Here is an 11,369-nt window from a genome sequence, read left to right as displayed (position 1 = left end):
TATCTACACCATCCCCTGACAGGTGTTTGTCTAACCTGCTCTTAAAATCCTCCAATGATGGAGATTCCACAACCTCCCTAGGCAATTTATTCCATTGCTTAACCACCCTGACAATTAGGAAGTTTTTCCTAATGTTCAACCTAAATCTCCCCTGCTGCAATTGCTTCTTGTCCTATCCTCAGAGGTTAAAAAAAAAACCACCCATTTTTTCTCCCTCCTCCTTGTAACAACTTTTATGTACTTGAACTATTATCATGGCCCCTCTCAGTCTTCTCTTTTCCAGACTAAACAAACCCATTGTTTTTTCAATCTTCCCTCATAGGTCATGTTTTCTAGACCTTTAGTTATTTTCGTTGCTCTTCTCTGGACTTTCTCCAATTTGTCCACATCTTTCGTGAAATATGGTGCCTAGAACTGGACCACTCCAGTTGAGGCCTAATCAGCGTGGAGTGGAGTGGAAGAATTACTTCTCGTGTCTTGCTTACAACACTCCTGCTAATACATCCCAGAATGATGTTCGCTTTTTTTGTAACAGTATTACACTGTTGACTCATATTTAGCTTGCGGTCCACTATGACCTCCAGATCCCTTTCTGCAGTCCTCCTTCCTAGGCAGTCATTTCCCATTTTGTATGTGTGCAACTGATTGTTCCTTCCTAAGTGGAGTACTTCGCATTTGTCCTTATTGAATTTCATTTTATTTACTTCAGACCATTTCTCCAGTTTGTCCAGATCATTGTGAATGTTAATCCTATCCTCCAAAGCACTTGCAACCCCTTCCAGCTTGGTATCATCCGCAATGTACTCTCTATGCCATTATCAAAATCATTGATGAAGATATTGAACAGAACCAGACCCAGAACTGATCCCTGTGGGACTCCACTCGTTATTCCTTTCCAGCATGATTGTGAACCATGGATAACTACTCTCTGGGAATGGTTTTTCAACTAGTTAAGCACCCACCTTATAGTACTCCATCTAGGTTGCATTTCCTTAGTTTGTTTATAAGAAGGTCATACGAGACAGTATCAAAAGCCTTACTAAAGTCAAGATATACCATGTCTACTGCTTCCCCCACATCCACAAGGCTTGTTACCCTGTGAAAGAAAGGTATCAGGTTGGTCGGACATGATTTGTTCTTGACAAATCCATGCTGACTCTTATTACTTCCTAGAGGTTTGCAAATTGATTGCTTAATTATTTGCTCCATTATCTTTCCAGGTACAGAAGTTAAGATAACTGGTCTGTAATTTCCTGGGTTGTTCTTATTTCCCTTTTTCTAGATTGGCACTCCATTTCCCCTTTTCCAGTCTTCTGGACTCTCTCCTGTCTTCCATGACTTTTCAAAGATAATTGCTAATAGCTCAGATATCTCCTGAGTTAGCTCCTTGAGTATTCTAGGATGCATTTCATCAGGCCCTGGTGACTTGAAGACATCTAACTTGCCTCAGCAATTTTTAATTTGTTATTTCCCTCTTTTAGCCTCTGATCCTACCTCATTTTCACTGGCATTCACTATGTTACACATCCAATCACTACCAACCTTCTTGGTGAAAACCAAAACAAAGTCAGGTTTGAAAGCTTATGCTGAAATAAATTTGTTAGTCTCTAAGGTGCCACAAGTACTCCTGTTCTTTTTGCAAAACAAAGTCGTCATTCAGCACCTCTGACATTTCCAACACTTTCTGTTATTGTTCCCCCCTCCCCCATTGAGTAACGGGCCTACCCTGTCCTTGGTCTTCCTCTTGCTTCTAATGTATTTGTAGAATGTTTTCTTGTTACCTTTTATGTCTCCAACTAGTTTGATCTCGTTTTGTGAAGCCAACACAGTTCTCTTAAGCAACCCAGCCTCAGGACTCTGCCCAGACACCCAAGTCAAATATGATGAGGATTACTGAAAATCTTATTCATCATATAAGAAAGTTCTACCTATCCCAAAGGATCAGACACATTACCTCCCAGGTTAATAATGAATATTTCAGATCTTACCCAAATACACGCTTACAGCCAATTCTTATTAACTAAACTAAAATTTATTAAAAAAGAAAAGGGAGAGAGTATTGGTTAAAAGATCGGTATACATACAGACATGAGTACAGTTCTTGAGATTCAGATTCACAGTGGAGATGGTGAGCTTTGTAGGTGCAAAGAATTCTTACAGAATTAGTTCATACGTTAGTTCATAGGTTATAGTCCAATGTTTATATTCAGGGTAATTCCAGGTTAGGACTGGAGAACTCAGCCTTGTGGTTTAAGCTTCCCCTGCATGAACCATCAAGCAGATCTGAGATGAAAGGATCAGGTCCCAAGAGTCTTTTATACGGTCTTTTTTTAGCATTCTCTCGACAATATAGTCCTGGGTGATCAATAGGCTTTTGATGTAGCCTTCTTTTTCCCAAACATCACCGGTAATTTATCCATTATGTAGCTCATATACAGCTCTAAAGAGACATATAGACAATGATACTATTTCACCCAAGATTCATCTAAATGTTAATATTTCCTTTTGATCTCTAAATCAGTAGCTATAGTAATAGAAAGGAACTGTCTGTTTACATGGCTAAAATCGAACAAGACACACATACTATTAGTATCACCTCTAATTCTCTACCAATACAGGTTTGCATTTCAAAGTTCTAACTGCATTCACATACTTTTCTAACATGTCTCTACAGGTTGACTCTGGGTCATTTAGCCTGCAGGATGCTTAAGCCTTTCTGGCCATACGTCACAGCCCTTAATATTGTCTCTCTAAAAAACTGCCAACTGTCTTCAATGGTTTTTTTCTCTTAGACTTGCTTCCCACGGTATCTTACCTACCAACTCCCTGAGTTTGCTAAAGCCTACCTTTGTGAAATCCATTGTCTTTATTTTGCTGTTCTCCCTTAGAATCATGAACTCTACCATTTCATGATCATGTTCACCCAAGCTGCCTTCCACTTTCAAATTCTCAACCAGTTCCTCCCTATCTGTCAAAATCAAATCTAGAACAGCCTCTCCCCTAGTAGCTTTCTCCACCTTCTGAAATAAACTTTTCTCCAATACAGTCCAAGAATTTATTGGATAATCTGTGCCCTGCTGTATTATTTTCCCAACAGATGTCTGAGTAATTGAAGTCTCCCATCACCACCAAGTCCTGTGCTTTGGATGGTTTTGTTAGTTGTTTAAAAAAAGCCTCATCCACCTCTTCGTCCTGTTTAGGTGGTCTGTAGTAGACACCTACCATAACACCACCCTTGTTTTTACCCCTTTTATCCTTACCCAGAGACTTTCAACAAACCTGTCTCCTATTTCCATCTTAACCTCAGTCCAAGTGTATTCATTTTTACTATATAAGGCAACACCTCCTCCCTTTTTTCCATCTGTCCTTTCTGAGCAAGCTCTACCCTTCTATACCAATATTCCAGTCATGCGCATTATCCCACCAAGTCTCTGTGAAGCCAACTATGACATAGTTGTGTTTATTTACTAGCATTTCGAGTTCTTCTTGCTTATTCCCCATACTTCTCACATTAGTATACAGACATCTAAAATACTGATTAGATCCTTCCCCCCTCCCCAATCTGCAGAGCCAAGGAAAGTGACCAGTTCAAGAGCTGTTGGCAAACTGCCATCTGTTCTGGAATGTCCAGGTCTCCTGACTTGTGATATAATAGAACTTCCCGAGCATATCCACCAATTGCAGCCCTGTTGGTTGGGAAACTAGAACTGTTGGGTGCAATTAAATAATTTTGAATGTTACTAAGAGAAGCTGTTGTTATCTAGCTGGAGTTACAGACTCTGCAGGAGACAGCAGCTCCATGCCTCAGGATGAGAAGGACCCCGAGATGTCCTGCCCCACAAATGATCCAAAGGAGGCTGAATTAGAAACAAAAGGAGACATGGGAGATCTGTATGAGGCCCTGGAGAAACTCCATGGGCTCTCTGATGGGGAGAAGGGGGAGAAAGCTCTGCTACGCTCACGCCTTCATGAGCAGTCTCAGCTCATCTGCATATTGAAGAAGCGAGCGGATGATACCCTAATGCGCTGCAAGGCACTGGAGAGTCTCAACATGGAGCTGGAGGAGTTGAGGATGGAGGATAGTGTGAGGCTTGAAAGTCAGACCCGCCGGGCCCAGCAGCTGGAGGAGCGCTTTATGGACCTGGCTGCCAACCATGAGGACATGATCCGCTTCAAGGATGAGTACAAGCAGCAGAACATGCTGCTGAGGGAGGAAAATAAGCGCCTGAGGCAGGAAAACCAAACCCTTTTCAGCCAGGCTCTGAAGGAGAAGGAGGCTGAGGTCCTCCAACTCACTTCCCAGGGGAAGAGGCTCTCTCAGGAGGCAGATTCCTTAAAGCAGAGATGTGCTCAAGAGAGCCACAGAGCCCAGGAGCGAGAGAAGGAGCTACTGGAAGCTCAGAGCCAACAAGCCAGTGTCCATGCCCAGGAAACTGATTTACTGAGAAGCCAGCTGCAAAGTCTGGAGGAGAAGCATTGCCAAATAGTTGCACAGCTGGAGCAGGCAGAAAGGCAGCAAAAGGCTGAGGGCAGCGAGCTGCAAGCCAAGTTGGAGAGGGTGAGCCGTGAGAAAGAGGAGCTGCTGCATCTGGCTATGGAGAGGGGCAAGACACTGCAGGAGAAGCAACGGGAAATTCAGCAGCTGGAGAAGAAACTGGAGACTGCAGAGAGGGCCAGGCTGACAGTAGAGGAGCGCTTTGTGAGAGAGGTAGCAGCAGTGGACAGCAACTTAAGGGTCCAAGAGCTGCAGCGACGTGTGGAGGGAAGTGAGCAAGCATACAGTGAGCTCTGGATGCAGTTTGATGCTTACAAGAAACACAGCATGGACTTACTAACTAAAGAAAAAGAGCTGAATAACAAACTCCGTCATTTCATGTCATAACCCCTCACTCTCTGTTCAGCTCTCCGCAGAACTATTATAGCACACTACTTACTGCTTGTTAGTAACCCTTTTTTTAAAAACTAAAATGATCTTTTACCAGATTTCTTTATAGTGTGCCCACAGCTTTACAAACCTTTTATGAGGTCTGGTCTGAAGCCCATCTTTTGTTTCCATACCATTGATTTGAAATGGCAGCCTAATGTGGCACTTTGAGTAGTAGAACAAGTTATGCTAAATAAAACTGGGAAACAATGGACTTTAGTATGGAAAATTCATATTCATTTATGATTTTGTCTTGTTTGTTCCTTGCCTCTCATGTTTCTAGTAATTTTTACAGATTATAGAAGTGCATTAAGTGTTTTACATGACAAATAAAGAGAAAAAGCTCTTGTCCTGAAGAGTTTATATTTGATATAGCATATTGTTAATATACAGTAAAGTGGAGCTGGAAAGGAAAAAGGGGTCACACAAACAAGATCACAGTTTATTACCTGTGTGGCGGGATAAAGCAGATTAGTACATGTACAGTATTTTTATCACAGAGAATGATTTTCAAGTGGATGATTAGCTCTCTATACATAGGGGTCTGATTCAAAGTAATCATCATCAACAGAAAAGCTCCTATCAACGACTGTGGGGCTTGGATCAGGCCCTAGGTATGAAAAATGTGGATCACTGGAAATCAGGTTTAAAACTGGACTTTATACATCATCCTCAAGTAAACTGAGCCCCATGCTGTCCTATGTAATGTTATAAGGATAATAAATACATCATTTTACTATAGCAATAGGGGTATTGGCAGGGATTCTTGGCAAAACTGTTCTCTTCCCCTAGTGTGTGCACATCATAGAATCATAGAAGAATACAGTTGCCCTTGCTCAAAGCAAGACCAATCCCAACTAAATCATCCCAGCCAGGCCTTTGTCAAGCCAGGCCTTAAAATCCTCTAAGGAAGGCGATTCCACCACTTCCCTAGATAACCCATTCCAGTGCTTCACCACCCTCCTAGTGAAATAGTTTTTCCTAATATCCAACCTAGACCTCCCCCACTGCAACTTGAGACCATTACTCCTTGTTCTGTCATCTGCCACCACTGAGAACAGCTGAGCTCCATCCTCTTTGGAACCCCCTTTCAGGTAGTTGAAGGCTGCTATCAAATCCCCCTTCATTCTTCTCTTCTGCAGACTAAATAAGCCCGGTTCCCTCAGCCTCTCCTCATAAGTCATGTGCCCCAGACCCCTGACCATTTTTGTTGCCCTAGCGCTGTGCTCCAGCGATGGCTGCAGTTCAGGGGTCCCGTCTGTGCTAACAGGCCCTTGGTACCGCTCTCGGGATCAGGGGCGGCTCTAGGAATTTGGCCGCCCCAAGCAGGGCGGCACGCCGCAGGGGGCGCGCTTCCGGTCGCTGGTCCTGCGGCTCCAGGGGACCTCTTGCAGATGTGCCTGCGGGAGGTCCGCTGGTCCCGCGGTTCCGGTGGACCTCCCGCAGGCATGACTGCGGAAGGTCCGCCGGAGCCACCTGCCGCCCTGCCGGCAAAATGCTGCCCCAACTGCGCGCTTGGGTCTGGAGCCATCCCTGCTCGGGATTAAAGCTTCTTCATAAGTATACGGTAGGGTAACCAGATGTCCTGATTTTTATAGGGACAGTGCAAATTTTGGGGTCTTTTTCTTATATAGGCTTCTATTACTCCCCCACCCCCGTCCCGATTTGTCACATTTGCTGTCTGGTCACCCTAGTACAGGGAGACCACTTTTCGGCAACGCAGCCTGTTTGTTCGGCTTTGTAACACCGCCACGGCTAACCCTATCGCTACCCCGCCCCTCCCCCGCCCAAATCCTCCCCCCATTGCCCCGCCCCTTCGCTCCCGAAAATGGCGCGCGCGCAGGCGGGAGGGGCCTCTTCTCTGTCCGGTACCGCGCAGCCGCGGCCGGAGCAGCCGCCATTTCCAGCCCCCCGCGCTGCGGCCTGCTCGCCGGGGCTGGCGGCGGCAGGGTCCCGCCTGGCCTTGGAGCCTCGCTCGCTTCTTAGTCCCGCGGCGTCGCCCCTCCCCCCTCGGGGAGCCGCTTCCTCTCCCCGGACCAGCCTGCGGGGCAGCCCGGGCCTCGCCCCCTCCCCGCCATGCGCCACAGCCTGACCCAGCTGCTGGCGGCCTCGTCGGGCGGAGAGAGCCCCTCGGCCGCCGCCTGGCAGCTCCCCAGCGCGGGGCCGGCCGCTGCGGCCGGAGGGGGCGCTGGCGGGGAGGAGGAGCCGGGGGGCCCCCGCCCCAAACAGCAGCGCTGGGACCCAGCCGTCCTGGAGCAGCCGCCGCAGGCCATGGGGGAGGCGGCCGCTGGGGCCGAGGAGCCGGCGGAGCAGGAGGACCCATTCGCGGGGCTGGAGCTGGGCGACCTGCTGGAGGCGGCCCAGCCGCACTGGGACCTGGACGTGGAGCCGAGCGGCTGCTTCTGCGGGCAGCAGGACGAGCCGGAGCCGCCCATGAGCGCGCCGGGCCGGAGGAGCTGCGGGGCCAGCCTGGGCGGGGTGGCGGCCGGGAGCCGGCTGAAGGCGGCGGCCGCGGCCCGCCTGAACCGGCTGAAGAAGAAGCAATACGTGCTGGGGCTGGAGAGCCGCCTGCAGGGCCTGGCCGCTGAGAACCGGCAGCTGCGGGACCGCAACCGGGGGCTGAACCGGCGCCTGCGGGATCTGGAGCGGGAGACCAGCTACCTGCGGGCCGTGCTGGCCAACCAGAGCGCCCTGGGGCAGCTGCTGAGCCGCCTGGCCGGGGCGGGGGGGCTCAGGCTCCGTACCAGCCTCTTCAGGGACACGGACCCGCCCCATCAGCACCCGCCACAGGCCGGCGAGAGCCGCGACCACGACTACGCCCTGCCGAGCCAGGATGCTGGGGAGTCGGAGGGGGAGGAGCGGCCGGCCTCCGGCGGGATCTGCCTCCACGTGGACAGGGATCAGCTGTCGGTGGAGTTCTGCTCCTTGTGTGCCAGGCGGGCATGTGCCTCCTTCAAAATGTAGGGTCAAGTACCTGCTTCGGTCTTTATTCTCACCTGTCTGTGCCCACATCCGGGGGCCTCGGGCCGTGGCGGAGCAAGCAGGCCATGGCTTGAAAAACGGGGGGGTAGGCAAAACTGGCATGGGAACGGCGCCCGTGTGTGACAGAGGGTAAAGAGCTCGCGTGAACGGCACACTTGGGAGCCTGTTTGTATTGGGTAAAGATCGCGCAAAACTGGCGCACCAATAGCGCGCTTGGAATCTGCTTACAGCAGCGTACTAAATACAGTATTGTGCAAACTGACACATGCAGGTGTATTCGGAGCCGTTTGCAGCAGTGAGTGAAAGATCATGCAAACCCGAAGCATGAAGGTGTGCTCAGTCCCCACAGTTGCCAGTAAAGATAATACTGTCTACCCTGTTTTGAATCAGATAATGTGTAGTCTGCTTATCCTGAGGAGCTGAAAATACTTGTTTTTTTTAAAGAAAAATGCTGCTTTATTAGGACATCATCACTGGACAGACTTAAGAACAAAAATAGTATTGATCAGCAAACAGTTAAAGCATGCATATAAAACTGTAACAAGTCTCAATTATACATTTACTATTAAACCTCTCTGACAGTTTCTTTTTTAGGTACTTGCCCTGCCAGGCTCCGTTGTGTAGGGGTTAAAGAACAGTCGTTTTCCACCTCGCAACCTGGTAAGGATCCATATATTCCCATAATGCGATATCAAACAGCTTGTATTGATGCTTAGTCCAGGTTTTTCTGATCATTGGTTCAGGACCAGTGCTTAGAAATGTTTTCTCATCCTGAAAGCATTTGTACTGATTTGCCAAAGTGTTTCCAGCTTTGGGGGATGGACAGGTAGTGGATATTAAAATCAAATTCTGATCATTATTATTCTCCTTGCCTATATTCTGCAGTGGAATTTTGACTTGATTTTATTAGCCAGTATCTCTCAAATTAATGGAAAAATAACTTACACTGTTTGCTTCTCTTCTAATAGTATCAGTTTTTAAGATATTTGCTACTGAAATATGCATCTGACTAGGGACAGGGACAAATAATATGGTAATCAGTATGATGTGACTTTTTTTTTTTTTTAATTTAAGGTTTTTTGTCTTTAGACCACCCAGAACTAGAAGCAAATGGGTCTTCTTTTGAAAGGTCAGGATTTGTGCCTTCCGGTGGTATACAGTTCCTGATTCTAGTCCTGGGTGGTTCTCAATATCACTTTAAAAAAGAAAATCAGTTCTCATTAGTCTGCCTTACTTGGTGATGTAAAATGTTGTATGTTAAACAGAACCCAAGTATTGGTTTCAATTAGTAACATTGTACAATGGCACCCTAATGCAGGCAAGTCACCTACTTTTTTCACAGAACTGTGATGTGAATTGCAATTTAAAGATTGCAGTGCATTGAAATAACTCTAATTCTAGTTCACAATAAATAGTCTGTATACCCAAGCTCACTGAGATTCCTTGTATTCAAAAGTGGCTTTTTACTTAGAAAATTGCATGCACACTTGTGTAACTTTACTATGGGATCTTAAATTGACATCTCTGAGTATTCAGAAATATCTCTTAACTTTCTATTGTCAGTTAGGAAATACAATCTGCAGATGAACAAAGGTTATGTCTTGACATTGATGGCTTGAAAAAATAATGCTCATGCAGACCTCCATGTTAAGAGAGGAGGAATAAAATAATTTTGGGGTCACAGACAAATGTGTGAGAGTTGCTTTTGGACCAGCACTAATACTACCCATCTTGCAAGACGAATAGGTTACAATACACCTTTTTTATTTTTTGGTTGTATTAAAATGTTTAGATTTACATGTATGTAAATTGGGGAAGAAAGGGTTGTGAAAAATTAAATGTAAAGTGAGGTTTCACAAAGAATGGGTCAACTTAAGTCTAGGGTTAACAATTGAGACATCTGTTTCTAAAATGATTGAGTTAATATACTTTAAACCTTAAAACTAAGGTATAATGGATTTATATGTTGCATTAAGAGTAAATTGAAGGGTCTCCTTAGCCCAGTGATGTGCTTAAGTAGCTCCCATTAATGGTAATAGGAGTTAAAGGAAGAGAAGAGGCAACTAATTTCTTTGTGAAACATCACTGTTTGATAAAGTATGTGTGTATTTAGCATCCTTGTTTTTCTTTATGCTAAAGTGGATACAGCTGTGTTGGGGCAGAAGAGACGGGACCAGCTGCTGGCCACATTTCCTGCTTTATTTTAAAAGGTAGTATAAGACATGGGGAAAAAGAGGTAACAGGGCTTCTGCTGTCTTTCATTTTTGAAAAGCTTGAATGTTTGGAAAAACTAATCTCACCAATCCAAAGTTAGTGTGATACTAATTTGGAAAGTGACAATGTACAAAGGTAAACTTCTGCTTTCTTTGTATTCAGAGTTGCATGTTCACAGAACTACAGAGCCAGCACAGCTAAGAACTAGTTAGCTGTGGATTCTGTTCCATCATATGCAGTATCAGCTGGATTGTCTATTTAGAGTTCCAGTTTTTTACACTTCTACAACCCCATTGTAGGCAGTGGGGTAGTCCAAGTGTTATTAAGAGCCTAATGTAACTTTTAGAGCTCTTATTCTTGGTGATACGTGAGCTGGGAAGAACTGGACTTGATTGAGCCTAGACTGAGTTTGTACAGCTCATAGTTGGAGAAACGCATCTTTACTTGTAATCATCTTATTCAACAAAAGTATTAAAACAATAAGCATGGAAGACTCCATGGCATTTTTAGTCAGCATTAAGGTAACTTTTTAAGTTACCTTAACTTAAATGTGACATTATTTTGCTCTATAATAGGATTCTCCCTTTTTGCACAATTATAAACACTTCATTGTTAGATCAGAGCAATCTGGGACTTAATTGTGGCTTCTAATATGCACATGTGCATCACTGCGTTCTGTAAAATCTACTGCATATGAGCAACAGCTAATTTTACAACATGCAAAATGATGTGTGCCTGTACAATTAAGAACAGGATCCACTCCCAAGAATGTGACTGCAGGGATTTTTAGTGCCTTCTGAATCATATGTAAGCCAAACAGAGGGGAAAATTCTTTGAATGCTAATCAATTTGTGCTATCTGTATGGAATATTGTTAAATATAGCTTTTTGAAGCAGAAGCCTTGAACTGATATCTTAACAAGACTTGAAAAACTTGTAAATGTTTCTTTGTAATTAGCTCTGTGCCGTACAAATAAGAATACAGTACTATAATAAAACCAGATGTGTCGATCTTTCAATTATGGGCTCAAATAATTTTTTCATCTTGTTGTTAACTCAACATTTTATTTTTAATGGATGGATCTTTAGGTGGTTGGGAATTGAAAAAGGGAGTGCTAACAGTGTTGTCTGTATTTTTATCAGTTGGGAAGCTTTCTAAGCAAGAATATAAAACTGGTATTTAAGAGTTAAACTATACTTTGATTTCTCTTACAGCTTTATAAAATTACTTTCTCTTTTAAATGAACAAC

General features: G+C 45.0%; 2 protein-coding genes across 2 annotated transcripts; both read left to right on the top strand.

Moving 5' to 3' along the window:
- The first annotated feature begins 3,692 nt into the window (after positions 1-3,692).
- On the top strand, positions 3,693-5,157 carry CCDC89 (coiled-coil domain containing 89). The gene has a single exon (XM_039514751.1). The coding sequence runs from the start codon at positions 3,800-3,802 to the stop codon at positions 4,880-4,882; it is 1,083 nt and encodes a 360-aa protein (XP_039370685.1). The 5' UTR covers positions 3,693-3,799; the 3' UTR covers positions 4,883-5,157.
- Positions 5,158-6,795: 1,638 nt separating this feature from the next.
- Positions 6,796-11,138, top strand: CREBZF (CREB/ATF bZIP transcription factor). The gene is made up of 3 exons (XM_039514764.1): positions 6,796-7,884; positions 8,489-8,566; positions 10,046-11,138. The coding sequence occupies exons 1-2, from the start codon at positions 7,001-7,003 to the stop codon at positions 8,535-8,537; spliced, it is 933 nt and encodes a 310-aa protein (XP_039370698.1). The 5' UTR covers positions 6,796-7,000; the 3' UTR covers positions 8,538-8,566; positions 10,046-11,138.
- Positions 11,139-11,369: the final 231 nt, after the last annotated feature.

Source organism: Mauremys reevesii, linkage group 1 (assembly GCF_016161935.1).
Source record: "Mauremys reevesii isolate NIE-2019 linkage group 1, ASM1616193v1, whole genome shotgun sequence".
Taxonomy (NCBI): domain Eukaryota; kingdom Metazoa; phylum Chordata; order Testudines; family Geoemydidae; genus Mauremys; species Mauremys reevesii.
This window is presented reverse-complemented; position numbering and strand designations above follow the sequence as displayed.

Excerpts from the sequence above, each read along its gene's own strand:
- CCDC89 (XM_039514751.1), top strand. The coding sequence starts at position 3,800 with ATGCCTCAGGATGAGAAGGACCCCGAGATGTCCTGCCCCACAAATGAT.
- CREBZF (XM_039514764.1), top strand. The coding sequence starts at position 7,001 with ATGCGCCACAGCCTGACCCAGCTGCTGGCGGCCTCGTCGGGCGGAGAG. Across the intron at positions 7,885-8,488 it reads GCATGTGCCTCCTTCAAAAT|TTTCTTTTTTAGGTACTTGC; the intron begins GTAGGGTCAAGT and ends CCTCTCTGACAG.